Source organism: Siphateles boraxobius, unplaced genomic scaffold (genome assembly GCF_051911475.1).
Source record: "Siphateles boraxobius isolate OS27281-9 unplaced genomic scaffold, OSU_SipBor_1 5, whole genome shotgun sequence".
Taxonomy (NCBI): domain Eukaryota; kingdom Metazoa; phylum Chordata; class Actinopteri; order Cypriniformes; family Leuciscidae; genus Siphateles; species Siphateles boraxobius.
The window spans coordinates 33,825,433-33,853,384 of NW_027509141.1; the positions used below are offsets into that span (position 1 = coordinate 33,825,433).

At 36.9% G+C, this 27,952-nt stretch overlaps 3 protein-coding genes and 1 long non-coding RNA gene across 14 annotated transcripts in view; 2 read left to right on the forward strand and 2 right to left on the reverse strand.

Annotated features, from left to right (window-relative positions):
• Positions 1–8,051, forward strand: part of LOC143711923 (coiled-coil domain-containing protein 30) — a 30,922-nt gene extending 22,871 nt beyond the window's left edge. For 3 of the 9 annotated variants that reach the window (XM_077204105.1, XM_077204104.1, XM_077204100.1), the window contains exons 3-18: positions 239–359; positions 440–645; positions 1,025–1,111; positions 2,083–2,251; positions 2,341–2,412; positions 2,505–2,620; positions 3,355–3,425; positions 3,868–4,102; positions 4,179–4,256; positions 4,337–4,441; positions 5,717–5,887; positions 6,027–6,142; positions 6,902–7,043; positions 7,117–7,253; positions 7,676–7,778; positions 7,880–8,051. In XM_077204105.1, coding sequence (XP_077060220.1) covers positions 239–359; positions 440–645; positions 1,025–1,111; positions 2,083–2,251; positions 2,341–2,412; positions 2,505–2,620; positions 3,355–3,425; positions 3,868–4,102; positions 4,179–4,256; positions 4,337–4,441; positions 5,717–5,887; positions 6,027–6,142; positions 6,902–7,043; positions 7,117–7,253; positions 7,676–7,778; positions 7,880–7,942 — 1,992 coding nt within the window. In that variant the 3' untranslated portion in view covers positions 7,943–8,051. The remainder of the gene's footprint in view (positions 1–238; positions 360–439; positions 646–1,024; positions 1,112–2,082; positions 2,252–2,340; positions 2,413–2,504; positions 2,621–3,354; positions 3,426–3,867; positions 4,103–4,178; positions 4,257–4,336; positions 4,442–5,716; positions 5,888–6,026; positions 6,143–6,901; positions 7,044–7,116; positions 7,254–7,675; positions 7,779–7,879) is intronic. The other 6 variants (XM_077204108.1, XM_077204103.1, XM_077204107.1 and 3 more) reach the window with 4 other exon arrangements.
• On the reverse strand, positions 1,302–1,712 carry LOC143711927 (uncharacterized). The gene is made up of 3 exons (XR_013194937.1): positions 1,682–1,712; positions 1,418–1,456; positions 1,302–1,329 (listed from the first exon to the last, which is right to left on the reverse strand). It is a non-coding gene; the product is annotated as an uncharacterized LOC143711927 (long non-coding RNA).
• A 382-nt stretch (positions 8,052–8,433) lies between the features above and the next one.
• Positions 8,434–21,561, reverse strand: znf362a (zinc finger protein 362a). 2 transcript variants are annotated; one of them, XR_013194938.1, is made up of 10 exons: positions 21,433–21,561; positions 17,911–17,974; positions 16,373–16,619; positions 16,170–16,295; positions 15,201–15,522; positions 13,995–14,219; positions 13,759–13,837; positions 12,478–12,636; positions 10,419–11,548; positions 8,434–9,209 (listed from the first exon to the last, which is right to left on the reverse strand). XR_013194938.1 is itself a non-coding variant. In XM_077204114.1 (9 exons), exons 2-9 carry the CDS (start codon positions 17,971–17,973, stop codon positions 11,432–11,434), a joined length of 1,338 nt encoding a protein of 445 aa, XP_077060229.1. In that variant the 5' UTR covers position 17,974; positions 21,433–21,561; the 3' UTR covers positions 8,434–11,431. The 2 variants fall into 2 exon arrangements, 1 of the variants encoding a protein (XP_077060229.1); XM_077204114.1 differs by having other exon boundaries at positions 8,434–11,548.
• Positions 21,562–23,098: 1,537 nt separating this feature from the next.
• LOC143711930 (uncharacterized) lies at positions 23,099–27,564 on the forward strand. Of its 2 annotated transcripts, XM_077204116.1 has the most exons (3): positions 23,099–23,269; positions 23,817–23,967; positions 24,042–27,564. In XM_077204116.1, the coding sequence occupies exons 2-3, from the start codon at positions 23,817–23,819 to the stop codon at positions 25,001–25,003; spliced, it is 1,113 nt and encodes a 370-aa protein (XP_077060231.1). In that variant the 5' UTR covers positions 23,099–23,269; the 3' UTR covers positions 25,004–27,564. The 2 variants fall into 2 exon arrangements, with proteins under 2 accessions (XP_077060231.1, XP_077060230.1); XM_077204115.1 differs by lacking the exon at positions 23,099–23,269 and having other exon boundaries at positions 23,737–23,967.
• The last annotated feature ends 388 nt before the right edge of the window (positions 27,565–27,952 follow it).

The window sequence follows — 27,952 nt, forward strand, 5'->3', positions numbered from 1 at the left end:
GAGACCCTTTTCATGATATGCTAATTTTTTGAGATAGGAATTTTGGGTTTTCATGAGCAGTATGCCAAAATAATCAGTATTAAAACAATAAAAGACCTGAAATATTTCAGTTGGTGTGCAATGAATCTAAAATATATGAAAGTTGAATTTTTATCATTACATTATGGAAAATAATGAACTATCACAATATGCTAATTTTTTTAGAAGGACCTGTATAAGAGAATATGTGTGTTCCCAGGTTCAGCAATACATCAATCACATTAAGAGTCTCACAAAGACCCGAGACTCTGTGGCTTTACATCTCGAACAAGAAAACATAACGCTCCATGCTTCTCTGGACGACATCCACCGGCAGCAAGGTGCGTTTCTGTCTGTTCTCTCCTCCCTCAGGCCCGCTCGCTCTACACCACTCATATGACATCTAAATCTATATGTACAGAGGCTCAGAGGAGCGAAGTCTCCGAGATGTTACTTCAGGAAGGTCTGGCTGATATTATTCCCATCAGCTTGAGTGAACAGGTGGCCTACCTCCTCGCAGACAGAGCATCCCTACTGGAGAAAATCCAGAGCCAGGATGTGGATGAGAAGAGCGCATGCGATCCTGATGTCCAAACGTCGCAGGGTTGTGAAGATAATCTGGTCAAAGTAAGAGAATCAGTTCTCAAGTTGTTTTACCTTCTACATGTCAAGTCAAATTTATTTATACACATGTTTTAGAGCAACTTTACAAAAATTCATGATGTTAGAGTTTATAATATCTTAACATCATGCCTTGTCACATTTAGCAGATTGAAGCTGGACAATAATATAGTTTACATTTTGCATAGATACATCCAGTTGAGATTTGCTATATAGTATATACTTTACGTGAGTATACTGTATATAGTTTAATATAGTTTATATTTTCCAACAATATTACATCATATTCCTGACCTAATTCTTGTTTTCTGTTGTTGTTTTTTTAATGAAAGTGCAAATGTCTGATTAGAGACTTAATAAATATACCTCCTGGTCTTTCCACAAGGTGTCATCATCACTACACGTTCAGAGCCCTTGGAAGCGGCTCCTAGGACTCAGAAAGGCAGCTCAGAGTAAACAGAAATTAATGCCTGTATGTTTATAACAGTTAACCTGATGCATGTAATTGAAATGCATAAAAAAAAGCAGAGGAGTAAACCAAATTTAAGAGGTGTTAGTATCACTTCTTGTTAGTCTTAATTCAGATTGATTCCAACAAACCTTACAGTATACTGTGTTTAATTTACACAAGGACCACTTTACTAACTTGACACTTTCTTTATACTTTTACTAACCTTTGATTTATTTACACTTTTGCTATCTTCATATCACAACGGTGTGTCTAAAGTTTACTTTACACTTTCTTTTACTTCACACTTTATCAACTTGATACTTTTACTTTACACTTTGCTAACTTGACACTTTTACTTTACACTGACTACCTTTGATTTCTTTTACTTTTTCCATCTTTACAATTTACTTGACACTTTCTTTTACTTGACACGTTTACTAACCCTTGATTTCTTCTATTTTCACTTTTACCATACAATTTACTTTACACTTTTACTAAATTTACATTTACTTTATACCTTTACTTTACACTTTTTACCAAACTTTACAGTATATTGTCTGTTTATTTTACACGAGGACCACTTTTACTAACCTTTGATTTCTTTTACTTTCACGTTTACTATCTTTACACTTTACTTAACATGTTTACTAACTTGACACTTTTACTTACCTTTACAAGAGGAACGCTTTTATATCTTTACAATTTACTTTACACTTTATTTTACTTTACACTTTAACTAACCTTTGATTTCGTTTACTCCACTTTTACCATTCGTTACAATTCACTTTACACTTTACTAACCTTTATAAGTAGTAAGTAGTAACATGAGGACCGCTTTTACTAACCTATGATTACTAACCTTTGATTGCAAGTTGAGGATTTCTTGAAGCAGCATCTTAGTTGCTGTCACGCTCAGTGCCTACAAAGCATGCACTGGTTAATGAAATACACAAAATACCCACTGTCAAGTGCTCTTATATGAGTTTTTGTAGCAGGCGGTTGACATGCGGTGCAGTGGGGATGACAAGCTGAAGGGATGGACGTTGCAAGAACTGGAGCGAGATGTAGAGGAAGCCTCAGCCCGGCTCTCCATGGCCCACAAGGAGATCCGCAGACTCACGGATGAGCTCGAGTCTGCTCATTTGACGCAGAAGGCTTATGGTAAATCACTTCACTGGTCTCACACTAGGGATAAAAAGGTAAACATGACACTCACACATATACTGACATCAAAATCATGCTTGTTTTAGAACCAGAGCTGCAAGAAGCTCAAATGGAAGTTGAACACCTCCGACAGGAAGTGGAGAAACTGAAACGCTGTGGTATAATTTATTCCCCATTTCTCTGTCTTGTGCATCTTAGTAGTATCAACCTCTCAGCTGAACTGACCTATAGTCTGAATTGCTTTTCTTAGAAGTAGCTGAACTGCGAAAAATAAAAGAGATAAATGAGAAACAGGAAGAAGAACTGTGTTATCTTAGGATGTGTGTGAAGAGACTACAGGGAGAGCGTGTGAATTTGCATGAAATGGTAAGATAATCATCTATTTAAAGATTCATAAAGAGATTGGTTCCTCCAGAAACATATACATGAACACATACATACATACATACATTACTGTTCAAAAATTTGGGGTCAGTAAGATTTTTTTAAGGAATTGAAAGAAACCTTTGTTGAGAAAGGATGAATTAAATTGATCAAAAGTAATAGAAAAAAGATTTTCTATTTCAAATAAACACTGTTGTTTTGAACTTTCTATTCATCAAAAATATCCTGAATTTTTTTTATATCAGTTTCCACAAAAATATTAAGCAGCACAACTGTTTTCAACAAGGATAATAATGAGAAATGTTTCTTGAACATCAAATCGTCATATTATACTGATTTCTGAAGGATCAGGTGACACTGAAGACTGGAGTAATGATGCTGAAAATTCAGCTTTGATCACAGGAATACATTACATTGTGCAATACATTCACATAGAAAACAGTTCTTTTTAATTGTAAAAATACGTCAAAATATTACTGTTTTTACTTTATTTTGATCAAATAAATGCAGCCTTGGTGAGCAGAAGAGCCTTTTTTTAAAAACATGGTAGTGTATAAATGTATATAAAGTTATAAAACGTTTACATATATATATATATATATATATACATACACACACACATACACACATTATATTACTTCAATTCATCTTGAGTGAGTTGCGCCATAAAAAATGATCAAAACACCATTGATGTTATTGTTATTTGACTGTAACAGGCAGAAGCCCCTGACAGCACTGTCACTCCATCCAAAGCCAAGAAGCTGCAGGAAGAGGATATTCATAAACGGTTCGACCGCAGTTTGACTGTATAATCCATAAACATACTCATGCAAATGGACCTTATTTATATACAGGTGAAACTCGGAAAAAATTGAATATCATGCAACAGTTCATGTATTTCAGTAATTCAAATTAAAAGCTGAAACTAATATATTTAGTATATATAACAATATACATATGCATGATTATACTTTTCAGAGGGGCGACATTTCCTTTTTTTTATTGATTTCATGTAATATTCTAATTTTCTGAGATTTTTAATTTGGGGTTTTCATAAGCTGTAAACCATAATCATCAAAATTATAACTTTTGCACGATATTCTAATTTTTTGAGTTTCACCTGTATCTAATTTTTATTAGAATAAAGACGATGAAGAATTCCTCTGAGAAAACATTGACACACCTCTGGAAAGCTCAGGTTGTGAGATGAATGGTCTGGTGTTTTCCAGGTGTCTTGATGAGATGCAGGAGAGGTTGATCACGCTGCAGGATCTGACTCGGGTCACACTGAAGCTGCGGATGGACTTTGAGATGGAGGCGGACCTGCGGAGGAGAGCAGTGGATGAATGTGAAGAGCAGAAGAGGAAGAGGACGGAGACAGAGCAGTTAATGCGAGAATTTCAGAAGCTCTGTGAGAAGCAGGCGGACGATTACAGGACCACCGTCAGCAGCCTTCAGCTGGAGGTGAGGACTGACAAGGAAAACACACACACACGTTTAATATAGCAAATGCTTTAATGCATGTCTTGTGCATTCACAGATCAGAGATTTAGTATCTAAGGTTCGAGAGCTAGAGGTGCAGGATGTGGAAAGACAGTGTGACAAACACCTGAAGCAGGTAACCAGAGCGATTTGACTTTGATTTGGTCATTAGTTAACTTATTATGAAAAGGGACTAAATCACTGACTTTTTTTTAGTTGTCATCTCTGGACGCTGAAGTTCGCCGGCTGAAGTTTGTCCTCCAGGAGGAGCAGCAGAAGACCAGGCAGATGGAAATGCATCAGGCCAGAGCTTTGGTCCAGGTAAAGGAACCTCTATTGGAGGTGTTGTTGGTTCCGGAAGTATTTTTTCTATTCATTTCTCCCAGAGGGACTTCAAAAAAGTCTTTGTTAAAGAGTTAAGCCATGAACCAAGTCAACCAGCTACAAGTTCATTCATAATATTTTGTATTTGAAAGTATATGGAAAATTGGACAATGGTACAAGACTGTGTACTTAACGTCTTTAGTGATGGAAAGAACTACAATCCCATGGAGCACTGTGAACAGCATAATCTAATTAAAAGAAATATAAATTTACTTATTTAAAAATGTTGATTATATATTAATATATACGTTATTTGCGTTGCTTCATAGCATGGGAGGAGCTAAAAAGGTATTCTGGCACAGTTTGCTTCTTTCGACTCTGGAATTTTTCTGTACAGAATCATGGGTAATGTAGTTTTTTTTACCAAAAATTATGCAGTTTAACACTATTATTCGAAGTTAAAATAATGTTGGCTGACGGCTTCAACAGAAGCAAATTGTGTCGATTAACAACCTCGTAGCTCACTTTAGCTGGTCCACTTTATTTACATATTTGCATATTGGGTTTTACAGCATTTCCCCTATATTATGCCACATACAACTTTGTTTGGATTTTAAATGTTACAAGCTTGAGGATTTGAACGTTTAAAAGTGAAGAATTTAAGACAAAATAGTTATTTTTATAATTTTCACAAACAAAAATATTTTACAGTACAACTGTAATTTACAATAGCGATATATTTATGTCTTAATTAGAGTTAAAACTAATAATCATTATTATTAATAATAATAATAAAGACCCTGAAAGAGGTTACATCATCATCATATCGCTGTTAAAATTGCCAAACATGACAAAATAATTTTTAGATTAATTAAATAATAATAAAAAAACATTTAAATTATAATTTTTTTGTGGCCAAGTTGTGAATCCCTATATATAGAAATATTAAATAACTTTAAAATAAAAACAATCAAAATAAAAGATTTTCTGAAAAGAGATTCTATATTTTATATAATTTGACAATTAACCGACATCAGAGAACTGTGAATATGCGATTATGTTGATAAATTATTGAAATATTATCTTAGGCTCTCAGGATGTACTTCATGTAAATATTTTACGGGTTCCACTGTCAAAAATGTTTGGGACCCCTGCTGTGACCCAGAAATGACACTGAACACACACTTTCAGTGGTTGAGAAGATTCCCCCTTCCATATGTAAAGCGCTTTGGGTACATGAATGTAACAAATTATTATTATTCTTCACATCAGTCACAGGAAGTCCAGCTTCAGCAGGATGCAGAGGAGCAGAAGAGTCTGTTTAAGGAGCTCCAGGGCATCCAGAAGATCCTCAGCACCACCAAACAAGAGCTGCTGTCCCAGAAGAGAAACAACACACAACTTCACCACAGCATCAGTGATGCGGAGCAAGAGAACCTCAGGGTACCGGATGCAGATCTGACATTTGTGTTGCTGACGGAATCTTAAATTGGCTTTAGTCAACAGATTGCAATGTTTTAAGTTGTATATACCAATTTTAAGTCATGTACTAACTCTAAATCATTTTCGTTTGCTGTACAAGCAGCTCCAACAAGACATCAGTGACTTGAAGAACAGACTAACCAGCAGTCAACAGGAGACGGACTCTCTGAGGACTGAACTTCAGCTAGCTCTAGTTAGCGTGGACACTGAGAGGAGGTACACAGAGCTAGGGGTATTTTAGTTACAGTCGACATAAAACAGAAGTTGCGATTGTCTTTTCTTCCCTATTGTGGCATAAATCTCAGTGAAACGGCTTCTCGAACAAGAACAAATGTAGGGTGGGACTTGATTTTGTCTGTGGGGAATTGATTGGATGTTTGTGGTTTGCTATTGGTGGATCTCATGTGAGTGACAGGTTGCCCCGCTCTCGAGCCAGTACACACATCATCAGAGAAGACAAGACGGCTGCATCCGAAATCGCATACTTACTTACTATATAGTATGTGAAAAACAGTATGTGACAAAATAATTCTGAATTCACAGTGCTCATAAAAAGAGTAGGAAAAAAGTACCCGGATGACCTACTTATTCCAGTGAGATTCTGAAGTGTGCATATGATGGACACTTTACTATCCCATGAGGCCACAGGAGAGGATTTATGAATGGCAGTGAAGCAACATAACTGACACTGGTGGGTCACATGATCAGGGCAACATGGTGAATGTAGTACTTCCGAATATCATTCATACTATAGGACATACTTTTTTAGCGGTCATGAAGTAATTACAATTTTTAACAAAATTAAAACTTTTAATATATTAATAAAAACTATATTTTAGTTAGCATCTCAATGATGCTAAAGCAGCGCTGCAGAAAAATCCAAACATTAAAGATTAATTTAAAATGCTTTTTTGTTGAGTGATTTAAAGTAAAGGATTTGGAAGAGATTCTTTAGTATTTGCTTTATATTTCCAGTAAATACAACGACAAGCGAATCCACTACAAAAACAAGCTGAGCCGGGCCAGAGGGCTTTACCGGAGAGAGACGGGGTGGCGTGACGACAAAATAAAAGAGCTGGACAAAGAGATTTTTATTCTGAGGAAACAGGAGGAAAAGGTAAAATGACAGACTAATAAAATATTCAAAAATCGCGTGTGACTTTTCAATGTCGATATCTGCTCCTCATCAGACGTCACACATGATGACGATGGTCACATCTGAAAATGAGAGTCTGCTTCAGAAGAAGAGAGATCTTCTTTTACAGCTGCACGACTTCGAAGAGGCACAGAAAAATGCTTTGGATACAGTTTCCTCCATGCAAATTAGGTACTTCTGAATTTGTCTGAAAGTTTGGGGTCAGCAGGATTTTTTTAAAGAAATTAAAGAGACAGTAAAGACAAAAAAAATGTCTATTTCAAATAAACACTGTTCTGAAAAAACATATCACAGTATCCACAAAAAAAATATTAAGCATTTGGAATGATTTCTGAAAGATCATGTGACACAGAAGACTTAGTTATGATGCTGAAAATTCAGCTTTGATCACAGGAATAAGCAGTTATTTTAAATTATAATAATATTTCACAATATAACATTTTAATTGTATTTTTGAATAAATAAATGCAGCCTTGCTTAGAATAAGAGTCTTTTTTCAAATGAACTTACCAACCCCAAACATCTGATCAGTAGTGTAGTTTTGATTTTCTGATCAATCCATCAAAACTACATTTCTTGTTGAACTTCCTCAGGATAAATTTGCTTGAAGAAGAAAACAGTCGGCTACAACAGACGACAGCACAAATGTCCGATCACATCGAATGCCTGACGATACTGACCGAGAACGATTGTGATGTAAGTACAAGTTCATTCATTCCAATCGAATGTACAGGTTTACGAAGTGCCAGTCGATGTTTTAGTTTAGTTTGTGTATGATCTGTGTTCATATTTTACAGCAGGAAGACACTGCTGAGAGTCGTGTCATAGAGGGCGAGGACCAAACCACTTTTCCTACATAAACAACGTCACTTTATTTTCAGTATAAATTTTTTAAATATTGTATTTAAACATAAATATTTCTAAATAAAGATCTCAATAAACTTACATTTTTTAATTATCTAAAAAAAACACCCCTTTTCCTCATGTGAGAACATGATTGACAATGACAGAGTTAATAAGACGTCCAATACGTGCCGTCTTTAAAGGCCCGTTCACACTAAGATATTAAGTATATAATTAGTCAGTAATTGGCTTACCTGAGAGTATATCTGCAGTATTTGACAAACAGGAAGTGTGAACTGCTCTAATGGGACAGAAGCTTCTCCTCTTTTGTCACATACAGATGACGTCATCCAAAGTGACATGAACATCAGTTTTCAACATTGACATCCTGTCCGCTTGTTTTCAGCAGGAAAATTATTTGCTAGTCTCACTAACATCAATGCATTGACTTAATAATCAGAGGTAAAAGTATGTGTGATAACCTAGCATGCATAAACATACACCGATGCAGAATTTTCTCATATATTTATTTGCTTACTTTTACAAAGTCCGTTCCATCGGCGTGTCTTGACTTTGCATTTAGCAGCCAAGGCAAATCTTATCGAGTACCACATTTCAAGACAATTAAAAAGGTATATTTTATAATAACTAGACATGTAGTCATTTTATATAAACTGGTTAACACTTAAGTACTGTATAGTTTATTTACAGCATGTTCATGCTAGGAAATAAAATTACATAAAAAGTACTGAATACACAAGTAAACACCAATATGGTATAAAATATATAAAATGTGATGGTAAACAACTAGTGATAAAATGGTTAAGGCTTAAAATGTGTAAAATTAACATGTTAGTTGTTAATATTTGAACATGGTAATAAGTATAAACATGTATAATAAGCCAAGGAGGTATTCTAGACATCGATTCAGCTACACAAATCTCATGGGCAACTCCGCATTGTAATCCAGCTATTTTTTTCCCCCTAATATTGTTCTGTCCTGTGTGAAATTTAAAACGGCATATGGCTGAATTTCAAGAACATGTCCACATTATATTTCAACCCAAAATCAAAAGAAAAAATAGGAATTTGTATTATGAATAAAAGAAAATGAAGCCTGTTTTGTAGGAGCTCTGGGATTTTTAGCATTTTTTCTGAGATTCTGAGATTGTTTCTAAAATCCCCCCAAACCAGAACGGAAAATTTTTTAAAATAAAATTAAATCTCCAAATTAATATTAATATTAAAATAAAAGCATGAAATAAGTTTAATACAATGGTAACACTTTACAATAAGGTTTCATTTGTTAACATTAGTTGTACTACACAAACTACGTTTACAAGCAGCCAATAACCTGTTCAAAACCGTTTATTAGCAATAACCCGGTCGCGCACGGCCATGTAAACACCGGCAAAAACCCGAATATGCGCATATTCCGGTTTTTAAAAACCCGGATATGCTCATATTCCGGTTTTTAAAAACCCGGATATTATCCCTGGGTTACCCCTTTTCTAACCAAAATAATTGGTCATGTAAACGCTTACCGGCATATACCCATCAAAAGGAGCATTGATTTGTTTTCTGCGCATGTTCTATTCGCAAGGAATCTTGGTCTTTTAGGTAGAGGAACTTCTCGGCGCATACAAAAACCCGCGTGCAGTATACCGCAAGTAAACATGGCGAGACGCAGCACAGCATACTTTTGGAGCGAGTGTGGTGAAAACCATGAATATAATGTCTTTTGTTGACGGCAGAAAGTAGCGAGATAGTGAGATTTACAAGAAACCAAGTGACCGAAAAGTTACGCCAAAGCGAAAAAAAAAGCGATCGCTAACTGCCCCGAACTATTCATTATCCGCGTGCTGCTGCTGCTGTTGTTGTCTTTGGATACAGGAAGAAGAATCGGAAATGACGCATATTGCGTCTTAAGGTTGTCTGTACGTCCAGACGCTAACCGTGCGTCGCCGTTTACATCGGGATATTGCCAGTTGATTACAAATTCCATGTGTACAGGAGTAACTCTCTCTACTCACGCATGTAAACGTAGTCAATGAACAATACTTCTGCAGCATTTAGTTGTATTTATTAACATTAGTTAATGCACTGTCTGAACTAACATGAACAAACAATGAACAACAGTAGAGAGAGCGGGAGAAAGAGAGTATGCGCTTTCTGTACATAGAAATAATCTGTTGTTTCTATCCTATTGTTTACTATATTAATTTGCTTGGTCAGTGTTGTTGTGGGTTTGGTTCTTTTGTTGTCGTAAGCTGTAAGGACCTTTGAAATAACAGAAATAATTTGGCAAAGTGATATGGAACTGTAATGTGGTTTAAACATACTTTATACATAATTGCTCACCTTAGAACGTTCGTCAACCAATCAGATTCAAGCATTCAACAGTCCCATAGTATAACAAAGATTAACGAGAAATACGTTAGTTCATGTTAGTTAACTAATGTTAACAAGTGAGACCTTATTGTAAAGTGTTACCAATACAACAAATATTATCAAATACTACCATAGGTACAAATGTACTCTACAATTTAAATAATAAGGGGATGAAAATACTGCCTATAATGCAAAGAATCAAAACCTTCATTTTCTTTATGCAAAATATAAGATGGTGAACATTTCCTGATTGTTTTCACCCATCTAGAATGTCAAATGCATGCTGACATCCGTAACATAACGCAGGGGGTTTGAGTTGGTGCAAGTTTACACTTTTTTAAAGTGTGAATTCTAAACGCTGTACGTGTTCACGCCAAAACGCCATTTTCAAATTAAATTTTTGGCACCAGACCACAAAACATTTTTGTAAAGCACTAAGAAGATTAATCTCGGAAAACATCTAAATGTGCTGATTTGTCAGTAAAGTCCTCTGCAGATTTATAACAGTCCTCTCGAGAAGTTTACTTGAATGCTAAACTTATTTTTAGTACAATTTCCCTACAAGCAAGGAAAGAAAAACATTTTACGATTAACATTATCAAAACACAAGACCATTGGTCTCTAAACCAACTCTGAGTTGCCCAAGAGAAGGGGATTTTTCCCAGACAGCATAGAAAAATATGAGAGGAGGTACTGGACTTGGTCCAAGCTTAAAACATACAACGTATGTCTTCTGATTTTATAATGCATAATACCTACAGTCCCAAACGTTTAGCTGCCAAGAGCAATGCCTTTATTGTCATAACAGACCAGAAACGTTTAAAGCCAAACCTGTGTGGCCTGAAAGTGCTGTGAAACCATCTTTGGATTTCCCGATTATTCCTTCTCAACTCAACAATGAGTTCAAGAAGAGTAACGCGTGTAATAGAACCTTCCGAAACCGCTGCTGTGTTTTGAGCCTCTATCCACACAGTCTAATACCTTTTGGAATGTTCTCAAAAATGAAACAAACTAATAAACACACACACACACCAAAAAAAAGTCAAACCACCGAGAACAGGCGATTTCGCTTGCTTATGCCAAGATTGGGAAAGACTGACCGCAGGACCGGGAGCTCAGATGAGGGAAATGCGAACGGGAACATTGGGGGAATCGGTCCTTTGTGGCGAGTGTTGATTCACCAGATGTTCTACCACCGTGTGCTTGGACATGTGCTTCATAAGGTAGGTCTCCTGGGAAGGGACAATATATCACAAGATTAAAGATATTCATGAAAAACAATGATTGCATATATTGCTATATGTTCACTAAATCCTAAAAGAGTTGATTTCATTGGAAATGACACATCCCATTGGTTCTCAAACTGTGGACATTTAAATAAATATTTAAAATATCAATTGTCAAATAATATGTCTCACTTTTTATAATTATCATTTCTAATTCTGGATCTATTTAAAAAAAAAAAAAAAAGGTTAACATCCCAGGGTATGGGGTAAATAAAAAACAGGATATTTAAAATAAGCATTTCATTTAAATGGTCACATTTTATTTTACATAATCATATTTTTCTATTTGTTCTGAAACTGTTCAAATAGCTTTACATTTTTAATAAATAATGATGATATTAAAAATCAGAATCAAGATTTGGTAACACTTTATTTTACAGTGTCCTTGTTACATATGTTACATGTAATTACCATAGTAATAACAGTAAATTATGCTTAATTACATGCAATTAACCCTCAACCAAATCCTAATCCTACCCTAACCCTATAGTAAGTACATGTAGTTAATTAATATTACACTGTACTTAAATATTTAATTACACTGTAACAATGACACCTTAAAATAAAGTGTAACCCAAGATTTTAATATATATGTGAATTGCATTTACTGTAACTAGTCACCATTTAATTTCCCCCCCATCATTTTAATAAACTTTATGCATAGACTTTTCTTTTTAAATGATCGTGCATTTTTTAATCTCTCAAATAATGTAAGGTCATAAATGCTGCATGAATATTAATTCTAAAAGAATTAGCAAAACACTCATTTTTGAGCATAGCATGTCACACGTTCTTGGTCTGAGAGTTTGAGAACAACGACGATCTTTCCACTGGCCTGAGAAGAGTGAAGCTGATGAGGAAAGTGCAGTACTCACAGAGGTGTAGGCTCGACCACACATGCTGCAACAGTACGCCTTGGCGTTTTTGATAGCGTGAGCCGACAGGTGGATTTGGAGGGAGGCGGAGTCAGAGTAAGCGCGGTAACAGTTGGAGCATTTGTAAGGCTTGTCTTTATTATGTGATCTCTGGTGGGACTACAGAAACACAACGCTCTTGTTATACACCAACACACACTCACTCAGACAGACAGATGACAGAATCCGGGAGGATTGAGGTCAGGGTTATGGTGCATTCACATGCTATGGTTATTATAGTAAATATACCAAAAGCCGACGTGGAAAATGCACATGAACACCCCCTCATGTGGTATTTTCCACTGGGCAGCTCGTAGAATATTTTGATGCACGAGTTGCTGAGATGAGATAACCTTTGACCTTTTTAAAATGGCAGAGAGCAACGCGAGACTCGTGAATGGTAAAAATATGTACTATTCATGATCTAGAAAATATACAGCATATTATTTAACGTTTGAGTTTTGATAAATCATCTTCTTGCAGTAGCAGATGACTTAAGCAATCTAAAATAGTTTTAGCTAAATAACAGGTTGGATCTCCATCTTTTTAACACATTACGACAACAAAAGCACTTAAACGCAACACTGGTAATACCAGTTCATAAGTGGAAAATATCACATTTTCCATAGCACGTGAACGCACCATTATTATAGTTAAAGTGATAGTTCACCCAAATATGAAAATTCTGTCATTATTTACTCACCCTCATGTTGTTTCAAACCCATAAGACTTTCATTCATCTTCAGAACACAAAAGAAGATCTTTTCGATGAAATCTGAGATCTTTCTGTCCCTTCATTGACAGTTACGCAACTACCACTTTGACGCTTCAAAAGGGTCGTAAAGAGATCGTAAAACGAATCCATATGAATTGAACGGTTTAGTACGAATTTTCTGAAGAGAACAAACCTCATTGGTTCTTGCAGAAGCTCAAACGTGCTGCGTAACACGAGAATGAACCTCATTGGTTCTCTCACATCAAGCAAACATGATTGAGCTTCTGTTTACCACAACTGATGTGTCAGTTGATCAATGTTTATATGTGAATAAAAGCCTAAATTCAATCTGTTCATTATATAAAGTGATCGAGTCTCTTCAGAAAACTTTGACTAAACCGCTCAATTCATATGGGTTTGGATCAACATGAAGGTGACTAATTAATGACAGAATTTTCATTTTGAGTGAACTATCCCTTTGATGAAGTATGTGGACGATTACAAAAGAAGAGATATTTGGGTCTTACTTGCAGATTGGAGAGCTGCGTGAAGGCCTTTTCACAGCCTGGATGGAGACATTTATACGGCCGATCACCTGTGTGGATTCTGTAGAATGCAAAAAACAAGCACAAGGTGATGGAAAATGTCAAAACACAAGATTAAATGTCTCAAAAATCTCTAAACATTGTTCATTCTGGTAATACCATGCATCACTAGTTGTATTTGTACACAGCACGCTTGTCGACACAAGCTCTTACAGTACCTGGTGTGCTGCTGTAAGTGGGAGAGCTGGCGGAAGGATTTCTCGCAGTAGGAGCAGTGATAAGGCTTCACTCCCAGGTGAATGCGCAGGTGCTGAGACAGGTAGGACGCGTTGGCGAAGGACTTGGTGCAGTGAGGGCACTTGTGGGGCTTTGCTTCCGTGTGGGACTTGGAGTGTATCTGCATGTCTGACTTGGAGAAGAACGTCAGCGGACACACTTTACATCTGCAAAATGTGAAAAAAAATACTTTTTTTTTTTTGAAAATGGGGGTATGTGGTGGACTCAGAAGAATGGTTTATGTGGTTAGCACTGTTTGTAAATGGTATAAAAGCAATTTATCGAAGCTAATCTCTATATATGACATATACCGCAGTTTGGAGCCATATATATATACCGGTGAAAAGACACTTGCAGGGGAAAGGAATTCAATTCTATTTGGATTTGGACCAAGAGATCAAACCAAGATAGACACAAAAAAAATCAATGCTGTTTGATGTTGCAATATTTACATCTAGGGCTACAGGAATAAAACGAAATCCCGACATGGCTGATTATCAAATCAGATAAATATTAAATAAATATATGCACTGTGTGTTGACAGTAAATGCTGATCCACATGAGCTCAAGCAATTAGCAACACAACATGCGCCAACCATCTTTCCAACCTTACAAACCGGCTGTTGTCAACAAAGGAGTTTTAAGATCGTACTAACAAAATAAAAACTTGACGGTTTAACTTTTGAAAATAAAAGAAATTAAAACAGCCATCAAAATTTTAATTGTAATTTTACAGTTGTATTGTACAATAGATTTATTATTATTTTTCTTAAATAAATTAAATTCAAATTAATTCATAACCACAAATTATTTGGCCAAATTGTGCAGAATTGTGGAAAAAGACAACTATTTTAAATTGCTATTTTAGCAGAAAAATAGCAATAACATTGCTATTTAAATAACATTTATGAATTTGGCAGATGCTTTTATCTTTTATTTTGTTTGTTTTTATTCAAAGCAAGCAATTTATCAGTTCATTCCCTGTTTGCACCTTTACTGTCTTGATGCACCATATTTCTATGCAAATTATATGCATGCAATAAATGTCCTAAAATATGAGAGCAATACTAGAGGAGAAGATCTTAATTTTGGGCCAAAGTGTTCCTTTAAACATAAATCATCATGAAATGCACCCGTTCAACTTCTACCTGTATGTTTTGCCCTCTTTGGCAGGGATGCCGCCAGATGATTGGTCGACTCCAGAGGCCAGGATCGGGTAGGGAACGACTAAGAGCGGCCCAGAGGGGTTTTCAGCTTTGATCTTTTTGCGACCTCGTCCTATGCTCTTGGGAGGTGGACCCAGCAGTCCTGCCAGTCCTCCGCTGTTTTTGAAAGCCTCCATCCCGGGCCCGCCGGCCAGTCCTGAGATGAGGTTTGGGGAAAGAGTCTGACTGCTGGTGGTTGGAGTGGTCGGTGTCACGCTCTCTGACGTGTTGAGGTTGGCAGTTCGAGAAGACGTCAGTGACAGTCCTGGAAATATACCTCAATTAAAGAAGCCATATTATGCACTTTTACAAAGTCTTGATTTTGTTTTTGGGTTCTACTACAACAGGTTTTCATGCTTGAATGTTCATTGTTTTTTCCATATTCTCCATTGTTGCAGCTCCTCCCTTGCCAGTCTGTCAGTAAAGCTCTGTTTAGTTCCTGTCTCTATGAAGCCCCTCCTTCCGAAAAAGCACAATGTGCTCTGATTGGTCGGCTGGAGCAGTGTGTTGTGATTGGTCAAGTGCTTCGAGTGTGTTTGGAAAATGTCCCGCCCCTTATCATAATCGTGAGTTTCAACACACAACTTACTAACTCAATCAAGCCCTGCCAATTTATTTTGCATATGCCTCTACATTAATTATTTAAATGAGGAATATTGTGACGTGTTTGTTCCCGGAAGAAAACTCAAGACTACAATGGAGGCGTTTCAGAGAGTTCAGAAACAGTGACACTGATATAGAGAATAACTCTTGCTGGAGGGACTTTGTGCTTTCTAACTTTGCAGACCTCAAACAGCAACATTAAACACTAAAGAGTTGAATATGGAAAAAACGCATAATAGGTCCTCTATAAGTATCTAATGGCAAAAACATAATTGCATTAAACAATTACAATATTTTACATGCACATACCTGAAAGATGATTCGCTCTGGATGGCTGGTCTATGATTTGCCGCAAATGCCAGTCTTCCCACAATCCCCTTGCTTTAATGGCAGTCTTATCGTCCAGATTCAAGTTGACGTCACCCAGAATACGACCTGCCCAAGTGAAGTGCGCAGTTAGCAGAATGCATGTGTGTCAGCGAGCAGCTTTGCTCCATGCCTGGAGGGTTTACCTGCGACGGAGCTGGAGGCGGGTCGAGCGTGCAGGGCGATGTCTGGCTGAGAGCTGTTGTGCACGTGGAGTCCTGGCATCTGCTGCAGCTTGGGCGTCGATACGTTGTGCTGCCCGCCTTCTGTGGATGTGGGTGGAACCAGCAAGGGCTGCTGGGAAGGGACAGAAGTGGGCGGCAGGTGTGGAGGTCTGATTTTCTCTGCCATTAGCTGTTCTTTGATCTTGTTGATCAGGACGAGATTATCCAACTGGGAAAAAGTGAGATCAACCTGATGGTTCCGACATGATGAGAAGAACTCATGTTTAACCCTATGAAGCCTGCTGGGTCATGTTTGATATGCATTTTTTTAGGCCTTTAAATGATCAACATGATTAAAACTACTAAAAAATCTACTACATGCTTTCTGTCATCTGATTGATCATTTTTACTTTTTTAGCAAGTAAAATTACCTTTTAGTATCATTCTAAAAACTTTTCTGTGTAATCTTTACTGATTCATATGAAGTAAATGAAAGAATAACGTTTATATTGTTAGTAATATTTCAAGATAAATACCTACTGGACTGAAGAAGCTTAGGTTTACTTGAATATCCATACATCATTGTTTAGAAAATTAGAAAATGTGAATATCAAATATGACTCATCAGGCTTTTTTATTTGTACATCTCTTAATCATCATTGTATTGCCTTGTATTACATGTTTCCCTCCACAATAAAAACTAAGCATTCAAGTATCATCTTACCAAGACATATTGTGTGTGACAAATGACAAATTATATTTATATGCAACATGCGCCAACCATCTTTCCAAACTTACAAACTGGCTGTTGTCAACAAAAGAGCTTTAAGATCGTACTGACAAAATAAAAGCTTGACGGTTTAACTTTTGAAAATAAAGAAATTAAAACAGCCATCAAAATTTGAATTGTAATTTTACAGTTGTATTGTACAATAGAATTATTATTATTTTTCTTAAATTAATTAAATTCAAAATAATTCATAACCACAAATTATTTGGCCAAATTGTGCAGAATTGTGCAAAAAGACAACTATTTTAAATCGCTATTTTAGCAGAAAAATAGCAATAACATTGCTATTTAAATAACATTCATGAATTTGATATAAGTAGTCTTTTATACCTCAGAATTCATCTTTCTTTTTGGCTATATAAATATCAGCAATTGCATATTTTTGCTCAGTTTGGGCCTTTGAATAAAATGGAGGTGGTTTTCCTCCTATGAGCTTCATATATTAGCCATAAAACACTGATGTATCAAATATGATGCTTACATTTTTTGGGGGATTTTGTCTAAAGGTTCAATAAACCGTTCCATTACAAAACAGAGAAAGATCTGACTGTTTGAAAGATGCATCTTAAACTCTAATCTTATATAGTAATTGCCCTCTTATCTGTTACTTAAGACAACTAGTAAACAACAATGATTCTGAAGACTGGTTGTCTAGAACTAAAGTAAATTAAAAATGATAAAGACAGGGATTAATTATGTCTGTCCACTGATGCGCACTCATTTTCCTTACCTGACCGGGAATAGAAGGTGGAGGAGGCCAGAAGTATGGATTATTAAATCTAGGTTCTGCCATTCTGAAACACACAAAGTCATGCTTGATTAATGATGCTTTATTTTAGTTCATTCACTATTACTTGCCCAATCCTAGGAGGACAACCAACCAAATGGATCCTTTTTGGGATTGCATTTATAATTTAGATTCCTTGCTACTGAGATTCCCAGATTATAGCCTGGTTTCGCAGACAAGGCTAAAATTGAGCCAAGATTAGGCCTTAGTTCAATTTGGACATTTAAGTAGCTTTTATAAATGTGCCTTAGATAAAAACATTACTGATGTGCATCTTGAGACAAAACAATGGCAGTGGCATATTTCAAGATATGTCAGTGCAAGTTGTGTTCAGTTAAAACAGCTCAAACAAGCATTTTAGTCTGGACTAGATTTAAGCCTGTGAAACCAGGGAAAAGACAATACAAAGAAAAGGAAGCAAGGATTTGGGGATTTATGGACACTGGGCAGTTTACAAAATGAACAAATTCTCACTAAAGTGTCTCGGCTCATATGCGAATGAATGAAACGGAGGCGACTGAAATAAACAGGAAAATATGCATTGCATAAATTATGTCTGACCTCCCCAGATTATATATATTGATAAGAGATGCAGATCTAATCTAAGGAAAACACTTCAATTAAACAGTACATCAGTTGAGAAACAACATTCACAGCCCATTTAACTTCCATAAAGTGTCATATTTGAGAATAAAACAGGAAATTCAAGAAAATACAGATAACAGAACAGTTTTCTTTTAAAAAAAATAAAATAAATTAAAAAAAACACATGACCAGGGACGTAATAGAAGTTAGTTAAAAGATGTAATTCTGATTTAATCAAACAAATCAAACACTATGATCTGGCTTCATGTACAGAGTTATAGTAAAGCTTTATTACAGTGACATGGAATCACTCCCATTGTTCAGAAGATCTTTTTGTTGAAGACTTGCACTAATACTAACACATTAATGGTAGACTGTGCCTTTAAATGCATTGGTACATTGCGTCATATTATTCATGACACAGTGGTATTAATATGATACAACAAAGAACAAGTATTTCGAGCAAAATCATGCTATTTGTTCACACACCTACAGCAGATTAATAAATAATGCCTCAACATTACGCCCGTTGGGAAAATCAAACAAAGAACTTCTTAATGTAACACTTGAGTATTACTTGTTGGATTGCTATGGCAAAATACAAATGCATTAAAACATTTTTTGTAAATATGCTTTGCTGTGATGGTGCAAACTTCTTCAGAACAACAATGTAAAAGATTTCAACCTATTTCAACTTGAAAACTTAAGTTCTGTTAAGTTCATTTCAACTTAAATCATATTAAACTGACCTTAAAAATCAAGTTGAGTCTCGTATAACTTAGAAGAAAGATAATTTAAAAAAGAAGCTGAAATAGCTTCAAATATTTTCTTGAGTTAAAGTAGCCTAATGTAAAAACATGTTGCCTTAACATATTGATAATATAATTTTTTACAGTGAAAGCTTATAAAACAAAAAACACTTTATTAAATCAACTACATTGACTGCAAAGTGACAAAGAGAAAAGAAAAGGATGATATTTGAGTCTCTGCATGTTAAAACCTAAAAATGTCAACTTGCAGTGTCTGATTCATATGAAAAAGTGAAAACTCTACCCCACAGTTTTAGCAGGAAGTGAAACAGACACCCTTTCAGCATCATTAAGGAAATATTCAGCAGGGTCTGGGCTCATATATTTGGACATATCGCCTTTATTATTTTTGGCTGCGGTAAATGAATTTCTCTGCAAGGCCCCTTAGTCAAACACTCTCAAGACCCATAAGCACTGCCAAAACATTCATAGCACGGTGTCATAGACATAATGTATGAAAATGATACAACTAAAGTAATCACACCGTATGGAAACGTTTCTAAAGGTCCAGTGTTCCCAACGGGCAAAAGAGAGCAGGTAAAGATTAGGTTGAGCGGAAGGATGAGCGTCAGTGTTCCTGTTTGTTCAATGCAACCACTTCAAGGAATCATTTTTCTATATAAAAATAAATTACTGTGGTGAAACCAGGGTACAGTGCTGGAGTGTTAGTTGTATGAATACTAGTATAAAGACATTCAAATTCATTCCTTTGTAAAAAAAAAATTGTCAGATACAAAATAGCTTACCTGCACTAAAATTTATAATGAATTATTATGAAGATCTCAACTAATATGGCACTGAAACTCATATCTGGTAAGTATTTCCAAAAATATCATGGTACTACCATAGTAAATGTCCTCCAAATAACAAACAAACAGGGAAGTACCATGTAACTGTACTTAGACTGGCATTAATCTGAGGTGCATTACAAAATAGTTGTAAAAATATAGTCGAATGATTCATTTATGGTAACACTTTATTTTACAGTGCCATTGTTACAAGATATGTAGTTAGTAATAACTATAAATTATGCTTAATTACATGCAACTAACCCCATAGTAAGTATTTCTACTTACTTAATATTACTCAGTACTTAAATCTATAATTGCACTGTAACAAAGACACCTTAAAATAGAGTGTAAACCGTTTTAGAATTAAATCTCGCAAACTCCATAGACTTCCTATATCCCCAGTTTTCGTCTCATTTAAATGACGCTGAGGTGAAGAAGTCTGTGAGTTGCAGGCTGCCTATAACATTTAAAAATATTTCATACTCAAATAAGCACCTTTAAACAACATGTTAATATCAAATAAACATTTTGGGGAGGAATGACACGCCTCTGAGTCTTATATATAAACTGAGATAAAACTTGCTCAACTTTTTCTTATATTCTATCGGCATCCTTGAAATCATTCCCAATTAAATCACGTCGTCTTTGATCAAACATCAAATTAGAAAGATTGGGAAAATTTTGCAAAATCGTGGCTTCAGAAAGTGCATGTCCCCGGTGTCTGCCTCTCCCACATTCTCAGACAGTTTTATTAAAAATTTCAGACAAAAGGAAAACAAAAATGGCAGCCTGTCTTATTTTTATAAGGACAGGGCGCCATATTCTGCAGATCCCAAATTTTTTAGCGACAAAAATAAAGCGCGTGAATTCAGATCAAAGGAGCGACGCGTAAAACGCCGCATTATTTGCATTAAGTGTGTGAATGATTGTTTACTTAGATCTGCGGGTTTGAATAGCCCGGCTGAAGGAGGAAAAAAAAACAGAGAGGAGAAAAAAAAACGAGACTTCCTACAACAATCATGCGATGCGAAAAACACACAAATGGAAACAGACGCGCATCCCTCCCGCGAAAATGTAACATTTCTATCATGACGCGATTATGCAGAAGAGCGCAGATGGAATACTGTTGCAAAACGCAACTGCTTTTGATTTTTTTTTCTTTTATTTGAACTTTTTTGCTCGCTCGAATGACTGTGGTAACTAGCATCGTTTCACTGCATCGTGCAAACGTAAAAAAAATACATGCATTCGTAAATATAAAAAGAGACAAACAGACATACCTTACAGACCTCGACGGTGGATTTATTAGATTTATTGAAAGGTTGAGATGTTGTTTCGGCTTTGCCTTCGGAGGGAGTTCAGACCTTCCGGGTCGCCTGTCGTTCACTTCTGGTGGTGCAGACACAGCTAGAGGAGAGAAACCATATATGATCAAACATAGCTACAGCACAGCCCAAGCCAGAAAATCACCCAAAATCATGACTCGATATATAACATTTCCTGTTCATTCCTCTGAGAAATCAGGGAAGTGATTTACAGGCTATGCAGTTCAAAAGAAGACTCTGAGATATGGATTGCATGACTCGTGTCATAACAGATCACAGCCAGTCTCACGACCAACATATAGCCTAATATGCATTTTTATAACATAATATGCTTATGCATATAATATCAACATATAATATGCATTCATTTGTACATCTATGTCTTTAAGTAGATTGCATTTGGGTAGGAATAAAATAGAGATACGATGTGCAAATAAAAACAACACAATATACACTAACACTACCAGCTAAAAGTTGGAACACATTCACTAGTTATTATTTAGGCTACAATTCTCAACATCTAAATAAAGTCATCAGACCTATGAAGTACCATTATTATGAGAATTATTCAGTGACCTAAATATATGAAACAAACAACAACAACAAAAACGAATGCCTCTGAGCTTCTTTGTCAAGATTCCAGCTCTGCACACTCTGGATGTTTTCTTAAAGGGTTAGTTCACCCCAAAATAAAAATTATCCCATGATTTACCCTTAAACCATAGGTGTATATGACTTTCTTCTTTCAATCAAACACAATCTGAGTTATATTAAATAATATCCCGGCTCTTCCCAGGTTTATAATGGGAGTGAACCCCCTGGAGTCGTATGGATTACTTTAATGATGGGTGGATGGATGGATGGATGCGTTTTTTGGGGGCTTCAAAATCTAAGGCACCATCCACTCCCATTATAAAGCTTGGAAGAGGCAGGATATTTTTTAATGAAACTCGGATTGTGTTCGGCTGAAAGAAAGTCATATACACCTAGCTTGAGGGTGAGTAAATTATGGGATGATTTTCATTTTTGGGGGAATTACCACTTTGTACCATGTTTTCTTACCATGTTGACAACCTGTCTAATCTTCATCTGTTCTAACTCATCTTTTCAAAAAATAGTTTACACCGTTTATAATCTGTGAACTTAATCTGTAATAGTCTACAAAACCAATTTCAAGCATTTCAGAAGCACAAGATTTTAGATTAAAAGATTTTTATGATGATGCACAACATTGAAATTTTGAATTTCTGAGCATTTCCTTTCTTTAGTATCTTAGTTGATTGTCATTTTCTTAACTGAACAATAGATGGCAGCAGGAGCACAGTCTTCAGTCTGACTGTTCCAGGATTCAAGGGGTCTTTAAACGAGTGTGGATCCACAAACACACTTCAGTGTTCTTGCAGGAGCTCTTTAGTGTTCGCCACGCCGTCAGTCAAATAAAACTCAATGAACCGTGATGCGTCACGAGATCTGCATCTGAACACTTGTGTTTGAGGAGGAAGCAGATGGACTGGTTTCTGTGAAACACTGTCTGACACTCCCACTGGGAGTCCAGGTGAGACAGGAAAAAGAGCTTGAGTGTTTAGACACGTCCCACTGGGGGGAGGGTGAAGAGAAATGCACACACACTCTGAAAAACTCACAAAGAATGAGTGACTGCTGCTGTGTTCAGGTGAGGATCAGTGTCTCCTAAGTGCCTTGACTAATTCTCCTCCAGCTTCTTTGCTAGAGCTTCACTGGGGACTGTGGTTTCAGCGCTGCACCACGTGAAGAACCTCACATCTCGTTTCTGGTGAGTGAGGAATCAGCTTGGACTGGCCCTGTAATTATGCCATTGATGCATGCATTGCAATTGACCAAATGCTCTTGATTTTATTTAATTATTTAGATATGCATGTTTTTATACTGTTATTTTCATGTATGTAAGTATATGAGTGTGTATGAAAAAAGTAAACCAGTCCTCACAAAGATAGTTACAAGTACACACACAGGTTATAGAAGACATTATAGAAGCGGAACAAGTTACTTTTTTATGACAGACAGACACACACACACACACACACACTATAGAAGGCATTATAGAAGCGTAACAAGTCACTTTTTTATATTAAGACATTTCAAACATTTTAGGGGGTGGTGGAGGGGAATAAGATCAGATGGCATTATGAATCCTCCTCAATAAGACCAGTTCCATGTATTAAAAAAAAATATGTTAATGCATCTTGGGCCTGGAATATAGTCCTGCATAATTTGACTTTCTTTTAAAAATCTACTTGTGCATTTATCATCAGCTTTCTTCCAGAGAATGTGCATTATGACTCTTGGTCTGTTCTGTGCAGATGGAGGGTGTTCTGGATGCTGCGCTCCGTGTGTGTGTGTGTAAACTGATGAGCAGTGTGCTGTTGTGTCCGTCTGTAGTCACACACACCATCACTGCGGTCAGTCTTTGCTGCTGCTGCCTGCTGTTATTCACAGACCTCGCCGTCACCCGTAAGCAGAACCACACACGTTATCCTCATTTTCCTCTCATTCATCAGTTTGACGCCGGTTGTCTGTTCCTCCAGTGTTTCTGCTCTACGTCTGGCTCATGGAGTTCTGGTTGATGCCTTTAAACGTCTCTTCGGATGCCGTCGCCCTTCGGTTCCTGCTGTTTCTCTGCCAGGCCTATGGAGTCGTGCTGTTGCTGACGCCACCTCTGATCGCGGTGGAGTTGCTGGTAAATCTGCTGCGTCCTCAACACAGGAGAACCACGGGACACTTGGAGCAAAATGCAAGTGAATCTGATTGTCTTTCTAGGACTATTGGCTGTTTTGGATGTCTTCTAGCATGGATTGTGAGTGGAATCTACAGCAGTCATGACTGGACGCTGGAACGGTTCTCTGTGGAAGCCTGTTTGAAAAGAGGCGGATGCCTTGTTACATGCATTCCCGACATGGATGAGTTATCCTGGGTTCTTCCTGCAATGATGGTCCTGTTGAGTTTGATGGGGAGTTTGGGTCGGCTCAGGTCTCGAAGTCCGTCTGACTCGTATAGAAACGCACAGATGGGCGAGAAAATGGACTATGGTGTCCTCAGGCAAATGCTTATGTCACTTAGTGTGGTTGACTCAGAAAAAAGACCCAACAGATGTGGCGTTCACAGGACTGGGTGTGTTTACAGTGAGCAACGATGGTCCTGTCCTGGGAATGATAACCAAACCGGTTTGGCAGACAATTATAGCCAGAAACAAAAGCTAACAACGTTTGCACAGTCTAAAACCGATCTTCTGCCAGAGGTAACATCATTGGCGGTCAAAACAGAGCAATGTGTTTTTAACAGGTCTCAAAGTAAACGCTGTTGGCTTCCCGAAAGGGAAAATCCCTGCTGGAGGCGAGAAACGCTCACAGGGTTGGTATGCATGGCTCTGGTTTGCGTTTTTCCCACAGTGGTCAGCGGGAATATTCTCCTAATCTTTAACTTGGAGAACTTGGTTGTGAACACCTTCAAACTCTTATCTCATTCGGTCAACAGACTCCCGGATCTGTAAGTGACGGCGGGAGAAAATGTGAACTCTGATAGATGAGGTTTGTGAAGCTGAAAACTGCAAAAGGAGAAGGCCGACCTTTCAATGTCCATGCAAATGCATTTGATGGAATCGCCGATGCACGCATACCGCAGCATAATCTGACAGACAAATGCAAATTAAGGTTGCAGAAACAGATGTGTTAGGATTTCATGAGTTTATGAGGAGCATTTTCTTTGCAAAATAAAGAAACGGTTCATTTTGAGAGCACCAGCTGGTTTCATATGAGATAGTTGTGTTATTTTTAAACCCAAACCAGTTTACGGTTCCCTAAAAAAAGAATAGGGCTCGAGGGATGCTGTGCTTCACAGAACAATAGTGACATATGAGCAGTGGCATTTAGAGCTAACATAAAAAAATCGAAACGTGCAATAAAGTATTTATGCGTACAGATGTGCTTGAAGGCACTGGTCATTTGTCATGAGCACATTCATCAAACTCTGAAGTTCCTCGCAACTTGGCGAAGAGTTCTGAAGACGCTTTCATGACCGAACATGTAAAAATAAGAACAAATCACAAAAGTTGAGGGAGAAAACGAACCTCTTGCAGCTTGCAGCTCTTGAAGTCTTACATTTCAACACCAGAGGTCTCCCTGCGCTGCATTTGAAACGGTATGCTGAAACCCTAGAAGCTTTTGTAGCTCTAGTTGCAGCTCTTTGTTAAAGCACCACAGGGCAAACGCTACAGCTGACGGCACATGAACGCCCCAGACTTGCACAGACACATGCAGGAGAACCTCTGTAAACACAGGAGAGCAAACAACTCTGGTCAGACCATGAACATCAGCAAAAACAGTGCTGCAAAACTGGGGGACAAATGCATTAGAAACAGTATTATTTATATACGGTTATAAAATGTATTAATATTTTGAAGTATTTACAGATTTCGTTTTAATTTTAGTTTGTTTTAGTAAGGTTGTGTTTTTATTTTATTTTTTAAATATTCCCATTTTATTTATTTATTTGTAAATTTAGTACTTCAACTTAAACGTATTTTATTCTAGTTAGCCTCGTTGCCAGGAACACATTTTCAATTTGTTCAAATATTTCCATCTAATATTTTATTTTATATCAGCTTCAGTTAACAAAAGTTATTTTATTAGTTTTAGTTATTAATAAAAACACTGGTTAGCAGTAGGGTTATTATAATTACAAACTAAAACTATAAAAACATGTTTGTTACTTAAAGGGGTGGTAAAACACGATTTCCCTTTTCTAAATTTAGCTAATGTGAAATGTTGCTGTTTGAGCATAAACAACATCTGCAAAGTTACAATGCTCAAAGTTCAAAGCAAAGGGAGATATTTGCTTTTAAAGAAAAGGACTACAACAAACGGCTGGTAGGGACTACACGACATTCCTCCCGGTTTAGTGACATCACAACCCTAAAATGTACATAAACCCCGCCCCCGGGACACGCAGTCCATGTTGAGGAGAGGAAAAGTTGTTGTATAAGAGTGTATTTGTGAGTCAGCTCAAACTTTAGCATCCTTCTTTTCACATCCAATAAAAAGTCACTCTGTGTGCATCTCACAACAGTTCCTATACGAGCGATTTATAGATTATCATGACAGAATATGCTAATTGAAGATAGTTACCTCTACATCAGCAACATAAATTCATCAACTAACCATTCAGAGATGTCCTGTTGCATTCTACATGTTGTCACTTCTTCTCGAGTCTCTCCATCTTTGCCTGACCCTGTTTTAACATTAAAGGCAGAACAGTTTCTGTCATTTTAGTGTGTCTGCGTGAGATAAACGCAGCTGCTAACACACAAGAGCTATTGAAACCCCGCCCTCTGCAGCAACTAATTTGCATATAAAGGGCCAGACACGAAACGGTGCGTTTTTGCTAACCCTCAAAAAGTGACAACTTTAACATGCTATATAAAAATATCTTTGGGGTATTTTGTGCTAAAACTTCACACACACTCTTTACATTGAATGTAGTTCCAAAGAGGTTGCCAAGCAACACATGCAGCAACAAAGAATCACAAACGGCAGTTGCGCAGAAATACTAATGAAATGCGGTCACAGGCAAATGTTTGTTGAGTAATTTACAACGGCTTTGAATGTGGCTCAACCAATCAGAATCAAGGACCAGAACTATCCGTTTTATAAAAAATAATAAAATATCTCAATATAATGGTTAGCATCTGTCATGTGATCAAAAAACTGATTGAAAGGAAAGAACAGCGAGCAAGACCAACTTAGATGATCAGATACACAAGTGACTGCATCTCGAAACCTATTGAGTTGCCCATCTATACTGAACTTTTGAGTATTAAAGTTGTTTTTGAATGTTTTAATCATTAATCATTCATGCCCCCATCATTTCTAGGTATGATATAAACCAGCTGATGCCCAAGATGCTACCTAGATAGGTTGCTCGCTAGGTTTTGAGTCACAGCTAAAAAGTGTAATGACTTCCCTGAAGCGTAAGCATTGCGGTGACATCCTCTCACGTATCAAGTGTGTGAGAAAGTGAACATTTCATTAAAATGATAGTGAGGTTTCTTTAAAACAGTGTGACAGCATTCTTTCAGACTTTTGTCTCATTTTAAAGCTTATATCCCAACTGAAACCTCATACCACCCACACCTAGTTATATTGGTATGACAGCATCTATTCTTGTAGAGATGCATTGAACAAAAAATCTATAGGTTTGACAGGACACTTGTCCCGAGGGATACTTACACAATTACACTCTTTGCTTGGAATCCAGCAATGACCCAGGCAACTGTGTAATAACATAAAAAGCGTGTGCATTGTAAGATTCATAAACAGTGTCCCAAGTCTCCAGAGTTTCACTGTGTCTTGTTGGACACAGGTTGATGCAATGATTTCATTAAAAATGCAAGGAAAATCAATTCTTGTCCTTGCACACAAGCCATTTTTCTGCAGTCAGGAGG

Bases quoted from the DNA above. Each gene is read 5' to 3' on its own strand.
- znf362a (XM_077204114.1), bottom strand. From the start codon at position 17,973: ATGGCAGAACCTAGATTTAATAATCCATACTTCTGGCCTCCTCCACCT. The intron at 16,620-17,910 runs GTAAGGAAAATG...ACTTTTTCCCAG, and splicing joins CACCTTCTATTCCCGGTCAG to TTGGATAATCTCGTCCTGAT. The intron at 12,637-13,758 runs GTAAGACCCAAA...GTGTTTCTGTAG, and splicing joins CGCAGCTCTCCAATCTGCAA to TCCCACCAGAGATCACATAA.
- LOC143711930 (XM_077204116.1), top strand. From the start codon at position 23,817: ATGGAGGGTGTTCTGGATGCTGCGCTCCGTGTGTGTGTGTGTAAACTG. The intron at 23,968-24,041 runs GTAAGCAGAACC...CTGTTCCTCCAG, and splicing joins CACAGACCTCGCCGTCACCC to TGTTTCTGCTCTACGTCTGG.